Source organism: Anser brachyrhynchus, assembly GCF_964034855.1.
Source record: "Anser brachyrhynchus genome assembly, chromosome: 13".
NCBI classification, from domain to species: Eukaryota; Metazoa; Chordata; class Aves; order Anseriformes; family Anatidae; genus Anser; species Anser brachyrhynchus.
In genome coordinates this window covers 699,996-721,959 of record NC_137708.1, presented here as the reverse complement: position 1 = coordinate 721,959, position 21,964 = coordinate 699,996, and the positions used below count along the sequence as shown (strand labels likewise).

General features: G+C 53.2%; 1 protein-coding gene across 3 annotated transcripts; it reads left to right on the top strand.

Annotated features, from left to right (window-relative positions):
* Nucleotides 1-1,303: 1,303 nt before the first annotated feature.
* On the top strand, nt 1,304-16,816 carry EDA2R (ectodysplasin A2 receptor). 3 transcript variants are annotated; one of them, XM_080554223.1, is made up of 9 exons: nt 1,304-1,477; nt 6,536-6,645; nt 7,328-7,506; nt 8,401-8,486; nt 8,798-8,962; nt 9,462-9,608; nt 9,991-10,505; nt 11,296-11,344; nt 11,768-16,816. In XM_080554223.1, exons 2-9 carry the CDS (start codon nt 6,559-6,561, stop codon nt 12,061-12,063), a joined length of 1,524 nt encoding a protein of 507 aa, XP_080410349.1. In that variant the 5' UTR covers nt 1,304-1,477; nt 6,536-6,558; the 3' UTR covers nt 12,064-16,816. The 3 variants fall into 3 exon arrangements, with proteins under 3 accessions (XP_080410349.1, XP_080410348.1, XP_080410347.1); XM_080554222.1 differs by lacking the exon at nt 1,304-1,477 and adding an exon at nt 2,433-2,772; XM_080554221.1 differs by lacking the exon at nt 1,304-1,477 and adding an exon at nt 3,627-5,316.
* Nucleotides 16,817-21,964: the final 5,148 nt, after the last annotated feature.

The window sequence follows — 21,964 nt, the reverse complement described above, 5'->3', positions numbered from 1 at the left end:
CATCTGAAAGGCCTTAGGCTGTGAAATACATCCAAATCTGTTGGATGTACAGCACTTTACCTACCCAACAGATCCCTTCATCTGGAATATCAGGTGTCTGGCCAACATCACGCAGCCAGTCACTCCTGTGTGCAGTTTCATGAGCCACTACAGCCAGCCTAAGTCTGTGCTGCCACCCAAAGGCCAGTGCTGCACCTCCCCAGGTGGCTGTTAAGCAGTTGCAGACACGCGTGGGGCAGCGCTGCTGCTGGTGCCTGCGGCTGTAAGGTGAGATGGGTCAAGTCGGTGATCTGAATGGGGGAAAAGTAAAACAGGGTAATAACATTTCCAGATCTCTTAGCACTCTGCTCTGGCTCACATAAGGCCACAAAGGGGACAGCATAATCTCACTGAAAGGAGCTGGGAGACAGGGAGGTTTCAGTCTCAGCCCCAGCTCTGGAGGGCCCATGCTGACCACTGAAACGCGCCTTCCCAGCGCCCCAGCAGCTGTGCATTGGCTGCCAGCAGGACCACCACGAACCCCGCGGCTCGGGGAAGCTCTGACTAGGTGGGGCGGTTTGTTCGGATAACCCACCCCGTCGGCACAGTGCGGTGTGCTGGATGCTCTGCCTGCAAGGCTTCCATCTCGATTCAGTCAGCTTCGGAGCAGAAAATAATTCTACATATGACCTCTGCTGACTTAATTATTCCCAGTTAAACGACTCTCTTATCAGCTCTCCAAAGTGCGGGAGCTGATGGTAACGTCCTTGCCCGCCCTGGCTGTGTGTAAGCCCTGCAGCCGAGCACCCGCTCGCACTCCGCTGCTGCCTGACCGATGCAGGAGCAGCAGCAGCCGCACGGTGCGGGCCGGCTGCACAGACACGGACCTGCGAGAGGCAAACTGCCCGTGTGAGCAGGGAAGCCAGCCCCATCCCTCCGCAGAACGAGTCCAGCTGAGCTTTTTCCCTGTGGAGATTGCATCTTCCAGCTGGCTGAAGGACGGAGCTGTGGGAAATCAGAGGGCCTGGGGACGACGCAGCGGGGAAGGTGGCTGCTGCGTGGGATCTCACGCAACCCCGTCGGGCTGTCCCAGCCTGAGGTCTCCTTACACCCTGCTGGGGGCAGCTCTGAGACTCAGCAAAAGCACCCGCAGGAGAGAGGTCGCCTGAGCCGCGGGGTGCGGAGCCGGAGGCGGGGAGGCAGGGACCCCGCACGCGAGGCCGCCCGGATTCGCGGGACCTGCGATTTGCATAGCCCCGCCCAGGCGGCCCGCGCGGCCAATGGGAGGCGGCGGGGCGGGGCCGCCCGGGTGCGGATCCCGCGCGCTGCCCGCGGCGCGCCTCGCTCCACGCGGCGCCGCGCGCCCTGCCCGGGAGCTACGCGCGTCCTGCCCGCGGCGCTCTGCCCGCGGAGGTCTGCCCGCGGCACGCCGCGCGTCCTGCCCGCGGAGCCCCGCAGCCTGCCCGCGGAGCCCTGCCCCACGCGCGCCGGGACGCAGGTGAGTGGCGGAGCCCACGCAGCCGCCCGCCCGCCCGCGGCAGCGGCTCCCGGCGTTTCGCTGGTGCCGGTGCCACCGTTGGGCGGGGGCCGCCGGCGGGTGGCGGCGCCGGGAGCGGCGCAGCGCGCGGTTGCGGCCGCCCCCGGTGCCGTGTCCGGGCGCGTGGCGCCGGGGCCGGGAGTGCCGCGGCCGTGGGGGCCGGTGCGGGGGCGGTGGGACGGGGGCAGCCGGTGCGGGGGCGGCGGGCCGGTGGCGAGCTGGTGGCGAGCCGTCGGGCCCCTCGGCGGGGCGTGCCCGGGCATATCCCCGCGCCCTGCCGCCGTCCCCAGGGTGGGCGGCGGGGGGCGCCGGCGGGGCCCGTCTTCGGGCCGGGGTCGGGCCGGCCGCGCGTGGGTGCGTGAGTACCGCTGGCGAGTTGTGCGCAGCGGTTGGTACTCGGGTTACGCGCCCCTTCTCCCTCTCGCCGTACCTGTGCGAGGGTGTTCACAGTTGTAGTAAGAATTGGAGGGAAAAATAGACGCTGCAGGTAACCGGAGTTGTTATTGCAAGCAAGACGGTGACGGTTATGAATGAGTAAATGTGGGGAGGAAAAAAAAAGAAAGGAAAAAAGAAAAAAAAACAGATAAAAATCAAAGGTTTCATGTAAATTGGTAGGAGTTTTGGAAGTCTTAGTTGAGATATCTCATGAGCCACAGACACCCAAGAAGGATGACCAGAATTTCATTCAGTTTATATGAACATATGTATATGTACGTGGGGGCCCTGTGATTGAAGGTATCCTGCTACTGAGGGTGTCTGCTCCTCTAGGATGCTCTATTCTTTCCCAGGCCCCATTTGCCCACCGCAGTTTCTCATGCAGCTCCTGCTGGTGTGGGCAGCCCTTCCTTGGGGCCTTTGGTGAGCAGCCGCTGTGGGCAGGGATGAGGCTGTGGCCGGGGGGGTGTTCTGTGGGACTCTAAAACTGAATGGGAACAACAGCGGAAACAGGAGTGATGCACCGTGTCCTGTATTGTGGGTGGTTTTGGTAGAGTTTCAAATATCTCCCTTTGCACTTGGAACGCGAGGAGCAGAAAGTGAACACTGCAGCCCTGGGACTACTGCAGGGCAGTAAAGAGAGATGCAGCTTCTCCCAGAGTACCTCCCGTTCTCGTCTGCCGTTAGGATGCTTTCCTCTAAAGCAAATATAAGTTTCCAGCCACTCCATGCCAAGTAATTAATGGACAATTTTGTGATCGGAACTTCCAAATGTGTTGGAAAACCTGCTGATTTCCAAAAAGAGCATGGGAAGATCCAGAGTAAGTCCTTTTTTCCCCCTATTTTGTTTCTCTGAGCAGTCTTCTGGTCCACCAGGCATCCCCTAGGGGTGGCAGGTCACTCCCCGCATGCTGGTTAGTGTAGGAAGGCACACAGAAATGCTGCCTGGTGAAAAGGACTCCGGGTTAATGAACGCGAGTGGAGGAATAACTGAGCAAGAGGCTGGGGGTAGACATTGCCATATGCAAGACATGCAGTCATATTTTCCAAATAACCTTTCTTTTTTCCTCCCTCCTTTTCATTTGCAGTTTTTATTTGGGATATTTGTTCTCTAGTTTTGTTTTTCAATACATACCGACATTCCTTTTGAGGTCCTTCCTGCTGGTGCCTCCTGGCTCTGCTAGGCGGTAACTTCATTCATGAGGCCGCCCGTAGGGATCTGCTTGGCCGGCCCCTTGGCTCGAGCAGCGGTGCCCAGGAGCTGTTCCCTGTGCGCGGACACAAGGGCGCCTGAAGCAGGGGTCTTGGCTCAGGGCTCTCCCAGCAGCGGGGGCAGGCAGAGACCCCCACCCCTTCCTCAGGGGGGGCTCGTGGGCCCACGTAGGGGTGGCCCAGGGCAGGGGCTCGTGGGGCTGACCTGCTGCAGGTCCTGCCCTGCCCAACCTCTGTACCTGCTGCGGTGGTGACATGGCAGGGACCAGGAGCAACATCGTTTGTAATTGACTTTTTTTTTGTGTGTACCCTTTCGTTTATTTCCTCCTCCTTTTTATTCCCTACCACAATCTGTTAGCTGGACACAAAAGGGAGTTTATAAATAGTCCAGATTCCCATATAGTTTAATTTTTTTTGAAAACTTAGTTTACACTGGAAAAAGAGAATCAGAGCTCCAGAACTGTCACTGAGGTAAATGATCTGGGACTCGCACTGTAGCTTTGAAGAAATGCTTTTTTATCTGATGATGATGATCTGATGAAATTCATTCAGCAATTCACGTTTTTGCTGTCTCAGTAATAACGCAGCAGGGAGCACACCCTGCTCACCCAACTCAGGCAAGTTGTCCCGTTAAGACGATAAAAAAGTACGTTAACAAGTTATGACTTTTCTTTTAAGTTAGAAGATTTCGCATGTCTTGAAACAATGGCAGTACGTTTTGCTGCCTTCCAGCTGACAAGTACATTGATACCATACCATGTTTGTATTCCTCTTTGGCAGTCACCTTTAGATCCTCTGTAGTTTTCAGAGAGGTGGGAGGGTTTTGTTGTTTGTTTTTGTTTTTTACTTTCAGCTAATTAGGACTAGTCATTTTTGTTGTTTATTAGACAATCAGAAATTGCTGCTTTTCCAGGGCAGTGCTATGTGGTTTTTGATGTGTGCTTCATTTACAAATTAAATGTCTTGGTGTTCTGGTATTGTTAAAATAAGTTTTTTTAAGAAGTACCATCACTTTGAATTTCATGCCAGATATTCAAGAAAGCTTTCATTCCACTTATCATTAAATTGTGGCTTGAGAAACAGCAGGCCTGGTCTATGCTTCACAGTTTTGCTGGCGTGGTTGTGGTGTGATGTTTCCCCCACCATCCCTCAGCGATACCGTCATGCTGGCAGGTGTCCTAATGTACGCGTACTTGCACTGGCATAAGATTCCTTTTGCCTGTGTAACTTTCTCTATTTGGCAAACTGCTTTAAGCTGTGCCCCTCCTGGGGAGATAGTCTGGAAGGGATGTGTTCGTATCTGCAAACCCTTCTGACGTGCAGAAAAGTCTGTAAATTCACAAGAGAAAGAGGTCATGTCAGCAGAAGTTGTTTGCATTACAGTTTCACCAAGACTTTCTTTGTCATCTGTATTTCTTTCTTGTATTACGAGGACGCTTTGGAGAGCTGATAGGCAGGCAGCCTGAAGTCTTGCCTTCTTTTCTCTGAGTTCAGCCCCAGGTACCGGCGTATCGGCAGCGCTGGCTGGGCAGCCCGGTGTGGTGGGATCCTACCAAGGCCTGGGGCTCGGAGCAGCAGCCTGCCAGCCTGCTGGCGTGGTGGCTATCGCCTGTGCTCGGCCTGTCTCCTGGCTTTTTATTTCTCCTCCTTCATTCAGCCCGTAGCAGGAGCCTAACGCTGAACTTGAATGTTTGTCCTTTGACAGTGGCACAGAGGTCCCTCTTCACCACCTTCTGAGATGGTGACAAATTTCCTTTATTTATTCTATAGTGTCAGTAACCTTTACGCTATTTATAGGCTGTGATCGTGCCCCTCCCGAGATGTTTGCAAGATAAATTTAGCTCCCTTAGCTTCTCATTGCCGTATGTCTTCACGTCCAATCCTCGCTGGCTTTCGCTGCCTTTCCTTGTAGCAAGTGAGCCGCTGGCCATGTGCGTGAGCTGCAGTAAGCAGTGACTCACCTTCTAAGCTTGTCCGGGGCAGACTTCATCTCAAATGAATCCTGATGGTTCAGAGACTGGGGAGCCTGGCCAAACGTCTGCTTCCTAAAGGCAGTCTGCATGGGAGTGGTGGGGGATTAGACAAAGTCCAGAGACAGCCTGCAGAGACTCGAGGCTGCAGGACGCTTGTATCCGCGCCTGCTGGTGGAGCAGGTAGGATGCGAGGGGCTGTCGCAGGAGGGGGCGGCGGGGAGAGCTTGGTGGCCGTGCAGTCCTCTTGTCCCCCTGGTCTGCGCGGGGGTCTGGCAGGGTGCTGTCCTCCCGGCTGAGCCGGCCTCCTGGGGCCCTGAACAGGACAGCTCCGGCTCAAATGCCAAGTTTCCCAGGTGTTTCAGACTGTTCGGAGTGGTGCTCTTCAAAAGAGCATTTCCAAGTGTTTCCTGCTCCTGGTGGGTGTTCAGAAGTTAACGGGTCTTGCTGTCGAGGCAGGAGGAATGCTGTTTCTCTACTGGCTGGCTGCAGGAGGTTTGGAGGGAAGTGGAAAGAAGAGTGGTTCAGTGGGGGTGGATTTTATTCCATTTCTGTCATGATAAGAACCCACCTAGAATATACAGAAAAGCACAGACAACCCTGAAACTGTAAACAAGTCGCTTGGTTTTGTAGCTTTGGGTTTTGTTGCTTGTTCCTGGTGAATCTTCAGTATTGTGTTCTCCCCTGAGCCATGCTCACTGAAGGTGGAAATCATGTTTCCACTGAGGCCAGGGGCAGTTCTGCTGTTAATTTCAGCTGAGCCATTCATTCCCCTTGGAAAGGCTCTGGATGGTGTTTTGCAGGGAGATGGCTGCTTGTCTTGCCAGCCCTCTGAGACAGCTGCGAGTGAGTCCGTGTCGTGCTGAAAGCTCAGTGCAGCAGGAGCTCGAGCACCCCATACAGCCCTGGGCTGTGGCTGTGGGGTGGGGGCGCGTGTCCTGCCTGGCTGGGACTGCCTGTCGTGGCACTGGCCAGAGCGTGGCTGCCAGATCCCTGAGCTGGGACTCATCCCTCTGGCTGACAGTCTGGGGTGCCCCAAAATACAGCTGGAGCCAGCAAAACCCACTGCCTGCCTGCTGAACCAGTGGCTCAAGTGGTCACTGTGTCTAGCTTAATATTTCTTTTCTTCTACCTTGAGGGCTGCGGTATGGCAGCAAAATCAGGTACTTTGTCTGCAGCCTTTCTCAGAAAGCATCTTCTTCATGAGCTGTCTGTGCAGGCTGCCGCGTGGGTGAGAGCAGGCAGTCTGGCTCCTGCCAAAGTGACATTCTTGGTGCATAAGAAGTGCAGGCTGTCTTCCTGGCCAGTGTGGAAACTTTTGCCCAGAAAAGGGCACGTTGCTCCTCTTAAGTACTGGGACTTGCTATGACCTTTGTGCTTTTTTTTTGCCTCCCTTCTTCAGGTTCCGGCACCTCCCCAGCCTCGATGGACTGCAAAGAGAGTGAGGACCCGTATGAGCACAGAAAATGCACCCCATGTAGAAACTGCATGCCTGGGCAGGAGCTTTCCAAGGTAAATTGCTCTGGAAGGACTAGGAATCATCTAGCACCAAGGTATTTACGTTGCTGGATGAATCCTCTGCTAATTGTCATTAAGAAGGATGATCCCATACATTAGAAAGAGCTGATCCTCATTGGGAAGGGAAGATAAGCGGCTTCACTCACCTTGCATAGGAGGGTAAGAAGACAGAAGTAAAAAGTGGGGAGGAATTCCAGGTTTCTGCTCAGGTGGTTCTCTTTTTGGCAAAGGAAATCTGAATTTCCTCCCAGTCAGTAGCCCTAGGTAAAGCTGCAGCACTGTAGCCTTTCTGAGAAAGCTTTTTTCCTTCCTGAACTCTCCATGCAGGCCAAGCTGCAGGCTGGGTGAGCAGGAGCAGGATGCTCCTGCAACGCCTGGGTCTGGCCCAGCCTTGGCCATGGCAGTCATGCTCAGTCCCCATCTCCAGCGCTCCCTCCTGGAGCACAGCCCTGCAGGGGTCTCCTGTCTAAAACGTGCTCCAGCGGCTGAGGCAGCCTGTGGGCTGCTGCTGGGCAAAATACGGCTTCCTCATGAGGTCAGGTCTAAGGTTCTCTGCTTTCGGCTGTGTTTGGAGGACCTTTTCACCGCTTGCCTCCAAATAGAGACGCCATTTCTTTCAGCATAACCTCAGGTTCTGAAGTGGCTTCTCACTGCTGCCCAACCTCGTGTCTTGCAGGAATGTGGTGATGGTACAGGAGGGGATGCACAGTGCGTTCCTTGCCCACCCAGGAAGTTTAAGGATAGCTGGGGCCATCACAGCTGCAAGCCCTGCCTGTCTTGCGCTCTCATCAACCGCATCCAGAAGTCCAACTGCACAGCAACGACCAACGCGGTCTGTGGGGAGTGCCTGCCGGGGTGAGTAGGGCCGGATCCTTGCTCCAGGCCAGCAGTGGTGGTTACCCCTGGGAGCACGCGGGGAGGGGTTGGCTAGAGGGAGCTTCATCTGAGGCCGCTTCTCACACGGTACTTAGGACGAGCCCTGGTGGTCCAGAGCTGCCTCTTTGAGGAAACACAAATCAGAGCCATCAGAAGGGAACCTGAAAGCTCCCACGAATGAGCAGTGGAGGACTTCAGGCCTGAGCTCTTCCTGTGGACACCAGGGTGGCCAAGCCCCAAAGGAGGAGTGTCTGTAGACCGCTACAATTAGCAGTCCCTGAAGAGGAGGGTAGAGACCATACCTCGAGTGATGGGTGCCTCTTTCCAAGCACAGTCATGTGGAGGAAGCTGTGGTTTCTTTAACTGTTGATTTTAGCTAATTTTTTAAGGAGTTCCTGAAGTGAAGACTGCTACATACAGCCCATGAAATGCCTGAGAGCTGCAGACCATTTCTTAGCAAGCAATGTGGTTTGTGACAGAGGAATGTCAGAGCTCTGGTTTTTGAATCTCTTCCCAGACCAAGTTGCTAGCTGGAGTTTTTCTGTGGTTTTGTGGAGCTATTAATCACCATCGCCCTCCTTTAGCAAGACCCGGGGAAGGGGGAGGAGGGAGGCGGGAGGCTGCTTCTGGGTGATGTCACTCCTTGGCAAAAGCAGCTACCGAAGTGAAAAAGTAGCTCTGAGCACTGCGTGAGCTGGCATCTGGGAGAGACGTGGTGCCTCGTGCCTTCTCGGCGTGCTGTGGCACGAAGGAGGCTCAGCTGCCTCTGTGCTGCTGCCGGCTGAGGGAGGCGGGCGCGTCTTCTCGTGGTGGGGTGGGCACGGGCCGGCTCCTGGCCCCGCGCTGCTGAGAACCCTCTCTGCTCTCTTGCAGGTTTTACCGCAAGGCACGGATCAGCGGGCAGCTGGGCTGGGAGTGTATCCCGTGCACCAAGCAGACGCCCTCCTCTGAGCCCCAGTGTAGGTGCCCCACAGCCCACCTCCTGTGGGTGGCGTGGCCCTTGGGTGCAGGGAGCAGGGGGACGGGGCAGGGCAGCTTCATGGTGTGCGCGTGAAGTCGTCGTGACCATGTCGAAGGCATGTGCTCGGATGTGCATTTGCACCATCCTTGAGCCATTGCTGCTTGTTCTCTCCACAACACTGAACCCCTGTCCCATGTGGGCCTGCTGGAAGAAGCTTGTTTGTTATATGTGAAGAGGGAAGGGGCAGGGAAGGGGTGGCCCAAAGCCTTTGGGTCAGGTTCCAGTACTTTGTGTCTGGTGTGTGTGCAGGTCGATCCAGAACAAACCTGGTGAAAGTAGCAGTCCCCACGGTACCTCCACAGGACACAGCCCTGCTCGCACTGACCAGCAGTGCCCTAGTCATCATTGTGCTGGTGCTTCTGGCCCTCTCCATCATCTACTGCAAGCGGTTCTGGAAGAGCCAGTGCCAGCGAGGTGAGTCAGTGCGTGCAGCATTTCTCTGTTCTCCCTTTGCTGTTTACACGTTTCTGGCCCCTTTGTTGCTGGTAGAGCACTGTCCTGAGCATTGAAAGTCAAACGTTCCTCTATTCATAGAGAATAGATGGCTCGTCCTGCTTTTGTGTCTGCACGAAGACACAGAGGAGCCTCCCTCCTCCTTAGTACCAGAATTAGTAGGAGGAGAATGTCATTTTGCTGTCAAAGTTGGCATTCTCTCTTGCTGGGGTTTCTCAAGGGCAGGCAGATGTTAAGTGGCTTTTTGCAGTGCAGGACCAGTGGGGCTGGAAGTGCAGAGGTAGGAAGGAGTATGTTTGATGGCCCGGGCTGGGGTGCATTCAGGTTGGCGTCCACCAGACGGTGGGCCGAGGAGCTGCTGTCTTCCAGCTCCTCGCCAGCAGACATACCATGCAGCTGAGGCCATGCTAGGGACCCAAGCCAAGCCTTTGCTCAGACTGGTTCTTCTCTATCCTCCAAGTCTTCCTGAGGACTCAGAATTTCTCAGGTCAGCGAGCAATGTTCCCCACGTCGGCTGCACCTGGCAGGTTTCTGTGTGAAGAGCAGATGTCTGGTCCCTGCTGCCTGGGCGTGAAGAACCTGAGCCCCTGCTACAGGCAGGCGGAAGGTACCCGTTCCTCTCGCTTTCCTCTTGGGGGGGAAGGGAGGACAATGCTGGGCTCCAGTTCACACAGTCTGAAGATAATCTGAGACTTTCTGAGGAGGGAAGATGGAGAGTGTCCAGGTTCCACCAAAATGAAATTTGGGGTCTTCTGTTAACAACTGCTTGCAGATTTTGTACCAGAAACACTTGCACTCAGCTCTGGTGGCTCTCAAGCCTCCATCCAGCCGTGTCCTAGCTGTCGCTGTGGTGGGGGTGGCACAGATGGGACTCAAAGCTTTGCAGGGGGGTTGTGGAGTCGTGGTGTTGGGTCAAGGGCAGAAGGCTGTGGGAGGTGGGATGGGGCAAGGCCTGCATTGCACTGAGTTGTGTCCCTTTCTTATTCCAGGTCCAGTGGAAGCAGTTCAGTTCATTTCAGAGGGAGAAGCCATCAGCCTCCAGCTGCCGCCCACGCAGCCGGAGCTGGAGTTGCCGTCGGCTGTGGCAGTCAGCCCTGCCTCCAAAGGCCAGCTGGTGAGGAGCGTCCTGGAGAGCCAGCCCCTGGTCAGGAGCTCGGGCTGCAGCGACCGCCTGGCCACCGCCCTGGCCCCCTCCGACCTCAGGCCGGGCCAGCGGGGAGTGGCGGAGGCGCTGGCCCCCCTCTCCTCCTGCGCCTCTGAGATGCAGCACAAGTGGCCCCATGCCCCAGTGGAGTGCACCGAGCTCGACCTGCAGAAGTTCTCCTCCCAGGTGGAGTTTGTGGGCAGCGAGAGGTCGGAGGAGGTGGGGAGCCAGGCAATGCGAGGAGTCCCCAGGGAGGGGGGCAGTGCGGCGCTGGAGGCTGGGAGCAGCCTTGTGGTGGACCCAGCGAGGGGCCTGTCCCCCACCTTCCAAAACCCCACTGCTGAGAGCGGGGAGCGGCCAGTAAGTTCTTTCTCATTGCCTCTCTGACACACCATCGCATGTCCTGGGCCTTGGGCACAGAAGGCTAGTGGGTTAGGGACATGGGTTCCTAAGATTTAGGGTCATTAATGTCCAGGGTGACCTGGTAACTACCAAAAATGATTTGCCAGATGTTTCATGGCGTGTTTGGTGGGAGTAGGTGAGCATCATTTTCCATGGGTCATGTCAGAGCCCTGGAGCAGCTGGTAGCCAGCACAAGTCCAGTGTATCTCCCAGAGGAAAGGATTAGCGTTCTTCCTGGAGGTGTCTTTTTGAAGTGGATTTGGCCATCACTGCAGGTGGCGTAAGGTCACCAGCCCACAGAGGGCCATCAGCCACTGAGACAGGACCTGCTGGGATGGTTTCAAATGCTAAGAAGACTGGAGTCCGTTTATTCAGTGTATAAACCCACCTTTAGCTACGCATAGCTGATGTACTCTGCGGGTGTTTCTCAGACTCCTGCTCATCTAGAAAGCTGACCTGGCACCAGGAGGCAGTGATTCCTACTCCCACCCAGGTTTGCTTGTAATGAACCTAGTCATTAACATAATTGAGGTTCAGAAAATGCCTGGTAATATATATATTAACTTAGCTCCAGGTCTCTGTTCATGGAAGTAGTTTGCTGGGAGGCCCTAGGCGGTTGTTAGCTCCTGGGGTAGTAATGCTGAAATGACAAGTGCCATTGCTTTGAACCTCTGTGGTGGCCCTGGGAGGACTGACAGGCATTGTTGCTGTCAGACTGTCCCCAACCTCAGTGCCTTTATCTTGCCAGGTGAATGATGCCCAGAGCCTTGTGACTCAGATCAATAACACAATGAAGGGTAAGTGTCTTCCCAGCTTCATTTTTGCTCACCATGTATTGGGGTGGCAAAGATGCAGATTTTGAAAAGGAGCTCCTTCAAAAGCCTACCTTGGCTGTGCGGAGGTGCCACTCATTGCAGGGATGTGGGAACTTTCACTGCCTTTGGTGCTAATTTCCAGGTTAGATTTCCTGCAGTACTGTTCTAAGTGGCTTGAGGGTGTGTGGTGAATGGACCCCTAGTTACCGCCTGTTGGCAGCTGTCCCAGGACTGATCCAGTTCTGTGTTGCTGAGCTCTGAAAGCAATATTGGAGGAGATCCCTGCCATGACAAGTAGATGTTTCACCAGCTTGGCAGGGATGGGGATTTGAATCTAGCTACTGCTTATTCTCACCCAAGCTGGACATGGTTTCTAACCCCACTTTACTGTATTGCTGCCCCCAGGTCTCCCTGTTGCAGAGCTGCCCCATTCCTTGGTGCAGTCACTTGCCTTCTTGTTAGACCCGTCCTTGAACGGTGTGAAGAACTTCAGCCACGTGGCACTGGAGCTGGGGGTCACACCCCAGTTGCTGGGACGGATATCTGGATTTGAGCAGCTCGTTGCTCACCTCACCTACTCAGGAGACTCGGTCACAGTCCCTCATCTGGCCCAGGCTCTGCAGCGACTGCAGCGGTTTGATGCCTTGCTCCTGCTGTGTGACCACTTTGCTCTCAGCCAGATTCAGGGCCACCAGTGCTAGGATAAGACGGAAGGGACGGAGGAAACTTCAAGCATTGTGTGTACTGGTACGGGAGAGGATCTGGTAGCCCTGTGGTCACACAATCTCTCTAACGTGCATGTGGGGAGTATGTGGAGAGGGTCTTTGCATTGTGGAATAGAAGCACATGAGGAGTCTCCCTCCTTGGAGAAGAGTGGAGGAGCTGGGGAGGTGACAGTAGTACTGTGTATCCTCACAGCTGTCACTCCTGCCCCTTTGGGGCAGGTTGTGCTCAGCACCTCAGAGTTCATTTTTCTTCATCTGTACTTACACCCATGTCCAGCAGCAGAGCGGTGTCACAATTGCTGTGCTGCCCATCAGTGTGTAATAAGCCCTGTCCTTTGCGAGTTGCTGGCATCGGGATGAATTCTGTGAGGTCCCTGGCCACACGCTATGCAGGGGCTTGGGCTTGGTTGTGTGCCACTCTCTTACAGGGCCAATAATCACTTCTCTCCCATTCCAGCTTTTCAGAACGTTTTCCTTTGGCCAATACTGTGGGTTTTTTTTCTGGGTTCCTGTTGCTACTTCGAGTTGAAATTTTGTTTGCTCCTCCGTGTGTACTGGAGGCACTCCTCCTGAAGGAGGACCTGTGTGACCATTGCTGCTGTGGCAGGGAGAGCTGAGCAGTCAGTCTCTGTGCCAGTGCAGCATGTGGCATGTTTAAATTCATTTCTTTTACTTGAAATTATATAGTTTTCTTAAAGAAGTTCCAAGTTGATCACCAGGGTACTTTGATGTACAGTTGTGTTAGGTGCGGTGCTGTGCTGCTCCCTGCCCAGGGCAGTTTTTGCTCCCTGGTCTGCTGGTGACTGCCTCTACTCAGCTGTGTTGGTACATCCACTGACAGCCTCCTCAGTGTGGGTCAGGCATTGCAGGCTGATGTGGGGTGCAGCACAGAGTGCCAGAGGCAGGGACCCTCCTTTGCCTTCTGCACGGAACAGCTGGTGCCGTGCCAGTGCCAGGCATACAGGGGTCATCTACAGACTGAAGACTGCGACTGTGCTGCAGTGAGTGTTGAAGTTCCTGTGGCAGAGCAGGCTTGCTTTAGAATTATTTTTTTTTCTGCCTAAAAACAAGCTAATTTTCTCATTTTTGGGAGTAGTTCTTATGCAGGGAACACCCTTCTGCATTTAGTTTGTTCCTGGAGGATTTGTCAGAGCTTGCAGCAGTTTCGCCTGTGTGAGGCTCCCCTCAGTTTTTGTTGTGGAGCTTCAGGGCAGCTTGCAGGTCTGGTGGCTGCCGTGCTGTTGTTCTCATCCGTCTGCCACCAGCTTCAGGGTCTCCCTGTGTCACACGGGGTTTGGCCGGGCGGTCTGACAAGTGGGGCTTGCGGGTCTGTGGTGGAGTGGCTCATGAGGCTGGAGAAGACCTGCGGTGGGAAGCTGTGCCCTGCCTGCCGGCAGCAGTGTCTCTGCAAGCTTCCCGCTCCAGGATTTTTGTCGGGGGCGAATCCTTGCGCAGCAGGCGAGGCGCAGGGAGCGGCCCTGCGGGGGCGGATGGGAATGTGGGGCCGCCGTCAGCTGGGGAAGCTGCCCCGGCCGCCCGGCACGCGCCTGGCCCTGCTGCGCCGCCGCCTCCCGCGCCCGGGACGGGGATGCCTGTCCCACTGAGGTCATGGCGCGGAGCAGCTGAGCGGTCCTTGCCCGGTGCCTGGCTCCAGCGGGTGTTCGCTGCCTCTGCAGCCGGGGCAGGAGGCCTGGTGCGAGCTGGTTGCTTGCCAAGGAAGGCAGGAGGTGTCAGCCCCCAGCTTTGTCCCTGCCTGTTGCACCAGGACTACCAAAGCCTTTTACACCCTCCTCTGAGGAGCTCAGATGAGCATTGGAATGGACCCACAGTGCTTACTCAACCAGGACAGTGCCTGATCCCCCTGAAGATCAGAGTCAAAAATGCCTTTAGGTCAGCAGGGGCAGGTTTTTGCCTCTGCTGCCGTGTGTCAGGGAGAACAAGTCTGTCTTGTTTCTTCCCCTCTTTCTACGCCGTTTTGTGCCTGCTGAGTTAGTTTCACTGCCCAGCTTTTTCTGCCCTGTCCTTGGGGTCTGTTGGACACCTCATGCCATTTCCATCCTTCCCTGGTGCTGCTGTCCCCTCGCAGCCTCCACTCCCAGCCCCTGTACGCGGCGTGGCTCCCGCAGGGCTCAGTGCCCTGAGTGCCTGCGCCCCAGGACCCGCAGGAGGTTTGAGCCACGGTGCTCGCCGTGTGTGTGTCCCTACTAAAGGCTGCAGCTGACGGCTGGCTCTGAGCACTTCTTCCTCCTGCACCGGGGCTGGCCGCGCTGTCCTCGACCCTGGCGGCATGGTGGCTGCCAGCAAGCGGCACTGTTACCCTGCCCGCCACCGCCAGGGCATCCCCAGGCTTTGCCTTTTATCTGACCACAGTACTTGGAAAAAGCAACCGACCTTCTGGGAACACAGCCCTTTGCTCAGATCTGCCCAAACAGCAGTATTAATAGCTGCTCTGTTTTTTTCCCCCCTTTTCTCCTGCTAAATGCAGTTAAGACTTGAACACACTCAGGATGTGGTCAGATAACAGGAGGCATGGACAGCTTCAACTGGATGTGACACTTTATCTCCTCCGCTGTTTATTTCTTTCGGAGTCATGGTCGTTTTATTGCTCTTTGCTTTGTGAGAACCAGAAATGTTAGACCTTGTACCCGTTTTTGGCAGGGGTGATGTACTTGGTCTGTTATGGAGCAGTCAGAAAAAAGTATTTCTAGTGTAAATGCAGCCTGGGGATAAGGTTTTTCCATCTGAGGTTTATCTGTGGCAGGGAGAGTGTGTTCGGATTAATCATGTAACAAAATCTCATTTTTAATCTCTTTATGGACACACTTCCAACGGGAATGAAGATTAATTCACCTACAGATGTACAAGTAAAAACATCCATGCAGCTTAACTAATCAGGTATGGCTTTGAACTTGAAGCAGGTGTAGGTGGATTGTCCTGCGTGTCCCTGTGTGTGTGTCCCTGCCCATCCAGTGGGGTGCAGGATGGCGGAGCGGGCTCCTCCTGTCCAGTGCAACGCCGTGGGATTGGGAGCAAACAGTGGCTAGCAACAGCCTGGTAAACTAGAAATGGAGTGAATAAAAAGGATGTCATCACTTGTGTGCTGCAGAGCCTCGTTGGGGGCCAGTGGTCTCTGTCCCTTTCTGCTCTTGCTGGGTGTTCCTGTAGGTGTAGGTGGGGTCTGCATTTGTTGTTGGTTTTTTTTGTTGTTGTTCTTTTAAGGAATCAACCCCATTCCCCTAACAGTTTTTAAGGGAAACTTATATTTTAGCCATTTGAGCAATGTTGTTCACATTCAAAACCTACCTCGCCGTGGTGCTGAGGAGGCGGCACGTGGGGCTGCTCCGCCAGCCCTGCCTGGCGCAGTGGGAGCGCTGGGGTGGCAGGTCTGTGGGTAGCTGTGTTTTAACTGTTTTAACTGCTCTTGAGAAGTCTCAAGCCTGCTCGGAGCCTTTTACACAGTCTCAGTGTGAGCTTCTGTGGATGGTGCTTCATGGGTGCTCAGTCCCACACTGTAGTATTGTGGAGTGGGCTTTTTAATGGCAGTGGGCACCGCAGCTCATGTCCCAGGGCTGCTCCCACCTGTGCTGATGTCCGTGGCCAGCAGCTGCCATCCAGCTGTGCTGTCAGCAGTCTGAGAATCAGCTGTGTTTACATGGCCTTTAATTTAGCCAGCTCAAGGCACTTTGGGCTGATCTTTCACAAGTCTAGCTGAAGTCCTCAGAAGAAGGGGGACCACAAGAGTCTGAAAGACAGGCTCTGGTGCTGCAATTTGGACACTGGCAAGCGGTGGCCATCACTGGGCAGCTGGGCAAGCTTGAGTTTCTTTAGCTGGGAACCAATAGACTTGGTACTTGACTTTTCTGCTTTTTCTTAATGGTATTTTCAGCACAATAAATGGAATGTAAGGGAAGGAAATTCTCATAGCGCATTTCAGCTTCAGGAAGCTACCAAAGCCAAGCTGGCATGGTTCAAAAAGAGCTGAAAGAAATAAAATTATCCAGTATCTATGCAAACTTTAGCTGTGACTGAACAATGGAAATACTCTTGGGTGGTGAGATTTTTTTCTTATTATTTTTTTACAAGCAATTGTTTTGACACCAGTCCTGTCTGGAAGTCTGATTTACAGAAGAATTTGTGGTGGGTTTCAGTCCAGCCCTGTTCTGAAAGCTCCTAGGCGTACACTTAAAAATAGGCATGTATTTAAATCTTATTAAAATAAAGAAGCAATTAGTACATCCTTGGGTGCTATTCTTGAACAGGGTGCTTATAAGAATTCACTACACTCTCACACAAGTGGGCAATACTGAAGAAAACTTTTTACAATATGGGCACACTCTGAAAAGTCTGCAAGTGCTAGGGGGAGATGCCCTGTGTGTTTTAGATTACTTAATGCGAATTCTGGTGCTTTTCTAAAACTAAAAAAATAATTTTTCTGTAGTCATAGTTTACCGCTGGGAATACATGATAATTTTTATGGTGGATGTTCTGTTTTCTTTAAGGTTATGAATAGGTTATTTATATTTTTGTAAATCCTTTGTCATTAGCATTGTAATTCTGAAGTTTGTTTCCATTGTTTTTTTGGCGTGAAGTTTGTATTCAAATAAAACAGTGACTGAAACTCCTAAGTTTTGTTAAACAAGAGGTGTCTGAGTTCCCCACATTCCACCCAGACATAGTGCTGTTGAATGCTGTGTGCTTGTAGTTATATAAATTCCAGAGTTGGAGGTGATGATGCGCCATGAGTTTTAATTCTGTCCTTCCTGCCCATGGGTCCCACTCTGTTGGATGTGGAGGAGCCTGACCCAGTGCCCACACTGCTGAAACACAGGCTGGGGGCAGAAGCGGAGTTGTGTGCTCATATCCTTTTCGTGTTTGGTGTCACACAGCAGCTGTTACTTGTTTTGCAGGCCTGGTCTCCCTCAGAAGGGCCAAATCCTGGGTGGGGTTTGTCTGTGGGCCCAGCTCCTGGGGAGGGGGAAGAGGCAGAGACCCCATAAATGCTGCCCAAGGAGCCCCCTGTTCCTGCAGCTTCAACAAGGAGCAGTTGTTCTGTCAGCTTGTAATTACAGTCCTTACTAAGTCTGTTCATGCCCCTGAACTCTGTTCTTTAAAATAATTATTAGAGTGTAGGATATGACTTTCTGTTCTAATTAAAGTTATTATACTTGCTCAAACCCTCTCATGCTTTGTAGGTTCTTGTACTAGTGTAGCTTGTTTGAGTTATAAGGAATACCCATCTGTGTTGTCCAGTGAGCCTGTACCACTGAAGCAATACAATTGGTGTCAATAAAGAAGCCTCTGAAATCAAGGCACAGGAAAACACTTATCACTGAATGCAAAAGTACAGAATCAGTAAAGGCATTCAGCATGTGTGGCTTCCAAAGAAGCCTTTTGCTTGGAGCATCTTGGGTGTATGCTGCCTGTTTTCACACATGCTTGAAATAATATTCTCCAAGTACACAGTGAAATGCATTAGTGGCTGTACTGACTGCAAGCAGCCTTCCTGAAGGCCCGCAGGAAAAGTGATCCCAACACCTCTGCTGCCCAGCCCACGTCCAGCAGCTTGCAGCAGAAAGGCTGGTCTGGAGGAGAAAGCTGGGGCCAGCTCAGTGGGAGAGCAAGGCTTTGGGTTCACAGACTCTTGCATGATGGGATGGAAAATCAGAATACACCTTGCCTTATCTTCCAGTGACTCGGGTTTGGGGGCTGCGGACACCATGCAGCAGTAGGTGAGGTGGGGGTGGTTTGGGCCTTTTTCTTTGCTCTTAGGGAGAATAACCTGGGGTGACCACTCCCAGGCAGAGGAGAGGCTTACACCCAGACCAGGAGTTCCCTCTGAACAAGAGGTTTACACCCCGCTGTGCTTGCCTTGGGGCATTTGCACTGTCTGCTCTCTCATTTTTGGCCAATGTTTAAGGAGTGATGCGAAGCCACATGCTCCTCTAAGTACTTGGGATTCTTGTTCTCAGCACTGTGATAATAGCCGACATCTGAGGATGAGAGCTGGCAAGAGGAAAATATTCCATGTAAGGAGAAGTGTGGGGTTGAAAACCAGCCCCTAGGTGTTCAGAATAAGACAGTCCTACCTTTGCCGTTCTGGTGCCCCATCAGCCATGACTTGCAGAATCTGGCAGCATATCAAGATGCTGGGGTACGCGTGGTCCCCACCTCAGCTGCCTCTGGGAGGAGCATCTCCAGCTGGGACACAAAGCTGCTGCGAAGGCATTCAAAGCACATGGGCCAACTGCTTGACAAGCCTCCAGTTCCAGAGGAGGATGCCAGTAAATGCCCTTTGGCCCACGCAAAGCACGTGCACTGGGCAGTCTCCTGAGCTGGTCTCAAGCAGGAATGCAAAAGTGCATCCTGTGTTTGACAGCAGCCCCAGTGCACAGCTAGTGATCCTGCCAAGCTGAATATTCCTTACCAAGGGGGTTTGCTTTAAAGAGCCTGGCTGAAAGATGTGGGGTGTTGAAACACAGCACGTTCGTCCCCCGATGAAGTAACTGCGGGCATGGAGATCAGGGGCTCTCAACGTCCTTGTGTAGGCCTGGGAACCCTGAATGTACTTTACCTAGGAACTACTGAGGTGGCCTGGCCAGTCAAGGGGGTCTTTGCATCTTTCTCACAGGGAACTCGCATCTGAGGGCACATCCTTCTGCCCGGCGAGTGCCGGGTGGCACAGGAGAGCTGATGGGAGAGGTCAGGTCAGGCTGAAGGAGGTGTTACCATCAGCAAAACACTTGTGCTGGAATCCTGCTTGGCAGCCTACAGCCACAACCAGCAGTGAGCCCTGTAGTTACTGTATGAACAATGACTGCCCAAGCTATGAATGGTAATAGCAGATGAGCTTTCTAAGGTTTTCTCTTGTGTACAGAGTCTGGATGCACCCAGCGAGTACTTTTATAATAAATTTTTGCCCCTCAAACTCTGTGTTTGCTTGTCTATTTTTGGTCTGAGAGGATCTGGATTAAAAACAACGTTACATGAAAATACAAACCAAAAACCCGTGCTCAAATGGAGGAGAGGGCAGGAAAAGGGACCATAAGACCAGGCAGAAGAGTAGTAACAGGCAGAAGAGCAACATGCAGTTAGCTTGCTGGAGCTTATAAAATGTGGTAGAAGTGGACAAGGAGCAACCTGGGGCCTCCCAAAGCTGTTTGAGCGTGCACAAACAAGAAGCAGCAAAACCACCCATGGTAAGCAGAACAGTGGCTCCGCAGGCGTTTAACATGGCACAGCTGTTCATTAGCACACAATGATGCCTGATTACACACAATTATATGACAGTCACTAGAATCTTTCATAAATGATCAGAGAGTATTTCTCAAGACCTCAAGGCTTGGCCATTGGCATGTCTGATTCCTCCTTGTCCAGTGCCCTCCGTCGCTGCGTGGGTGCCGGTTCTAGGCTCTAACCTCAGCAGCACCGTCCTGCTCAGCCGACATTCAGATGGTGAAAGGTGGTCCATCAGATTTTTACGCCTATTGAAGGCATCTTCAGCCAAGTCATTAGCATCAACTTAGGCAGCATGGATAATTTGGTAGAATTAAGCGTGGCAGCTGGGCACCCAACCACACCTGAGCTCAGATGCTCACCTTCCAGCAGAAGTTTCCCTCAGACCTCCGCGCCGGGCTGGCTGTAGCCCTGAAGGTGGGCACACACCGCCAGCTGCCTCCGTGCCAGCACCACCACCAGTCCCTGTGCCAGCCCCGTGTCCCCATGAGGCATCGCTGCGTTAGCAGTGAGCCACTGCTTGGCACTGGGGGGCACAGGTGGGAGGTAGCAGCCAGCCCCGCTGCTTGTGCGCTCCCCAACCGTGAGGGTGCAACGGCAGGGGGGAAGTGCTTTCACACAGGGAAAAGTCAAGCAGAAAGCCAGTAATTAAATTTCAGCTTGTGCTTTTTAATTTCAGGAAGGACAGGGCCTTGGTGATGTTTGTCATCTCTTCTTGTCTGCCGATACTTCTTGCATGTGAATTACTCATCCTGGTAGGAATTGGTCTCACTTAGCACAGTAATAAACCACTTCTCCTGCTGGGCTCATCTTTCACAGCTGTGCATGTCCGTGCTCTCCTTGACAGAGTAATTGTGGCACTGAACCTCTCAAATGCGCCCTGCACCATTTTCTCTGCGTTCCTGTCTCCTCTACAGGGGAGGTTAGAGAACAGTTAGTTAAATTTTGGTTGCTAAAAATGAAGGCTTAAATCCATTAGAGAGAACTGAATTTCCAGGGCCAAGTTTCTTTCCTTTCTCTCCTTCCCGACAGATGATATTTTTATTGTTCATTCTCTGATTTTTCCATTTTATATTTTACACAGTTTTCCCCCTGTGTGTGTGGTTCTCATTACTTCTCCGCAGGACATAAGGGCAATTACATGTGAATGAAAACACACATTTTATAGCATATTATTGGATTATTGAATGTGCTTGCCAGGAGACAGAAAATCATTTTTCTTCTGCTCCAGGTAAACTCACCTCGCAACCCCCTGGGCTGGCTCACAGGGACTCTCCAGACGCAGCTTTCCAAAGGCAGCCAAAAAGCTTCATGACTCATGTGTTTGTGGTGCAGCTTCTCCAAATGTTTTGTGCTGCCCGAGCCGGGAGCGCAGCCACAGTGGCTCATGGCGCAGGGGAAGCCCCAGGCAGGCCTGGGGCCGAGCCTGGTCTGAAGGGGAGCCCCCCCCGGCCTGAGCCCCCCCAGCCCATGCCCCCTGGCTGCACAGCCGGGGCTGAGGAGTGCACTCACTGCTCAGAGCACGGGGGGACAGCCATGAGCGCAAAGCCCCCCCACTGGAACCAAGCTGGGAGCAGCAGATTAAAAACGAGGGCACGCTGCCTTTTGTTGGCAGCAGAAGTTCATTTTTAGGGGAAAGCATCGCTGCTCCAATCAGAAAGCCCTGCTCATGAAAAATAAACACTGTTTTTCTTCAGGGGCAGCCTGATGCCAGTAATTATTACTCTTCATAAAAAATACATTATCATCCCAGTGAAATTCCTGTATTCCTCCTCCGAGTCCTGGTGGTAAATGAGTCTTTTTGAGACTGGCCAGCCTATTTCTGTGCAGCAGTTATTACCTTAACGGGAGCCAATAGACTGGATAATGGGCTGATTTTGGATCGGAATGCAGCTGCACTGGGGAGCACAGTTTTAGAAAATAAATAATGTGCTTTTGCAAGCCATTCAGTACCTCTTCAAACTCTCCCTCACCTCATCCCCTGAGCTGCTTTTAAGAAATTACCAGATTACAAATAAATACCCCAATCAAACACAATAACAGTAGGCCCAGCTTTCAGAATTTCTTACCTCCTACAGTTAATTTGAAGCAAGCAGGAGCAGCGAGCACACGCCGCATCTGAGAGCCCAGAGGCCACTTCCAGAGGCCACCCATGGCACAAGCGACCCAGCAAGGAGCAGGGGCGGGCTCCCCAGCGGGGCTGCCGCGAGCACCGCCGGGCCCCTGCCGCCAGCCGCCCGCCCCGGCCGTGCCCAGGGGCTGCCCGTACAGTGCCCAGTCCTGGCACACGCACCAGGGAGCGGGTTTAGGAAGGAGGAGGTCGGCCCAGCGTCAGCAGTGTACATGTATATACAAAAATGTATAAAAAAATACATAAAATGTAGTGGAGGAAAGGCTCCTATCCTCCAATTCATAGCAGGAGGCGGGGGGCAGAGAACGTTTTAGCAATGCGTAAAGCAAAAAGCAGAAAAACACTGGAGGTCTTCCTACCTTCACCCTCAGCCTCTCCTTCCTTCACAATGGCAGAGGAAATGCGAGGGCGAAAGAAAATCACTGACAACTTAGCTTCAGGAAAAATTGGTAAATCACCTTCTGCCTGTCCCCGGCAGCTGTCACTCATCTTGCACAGGCAAAGAGCGGCCCG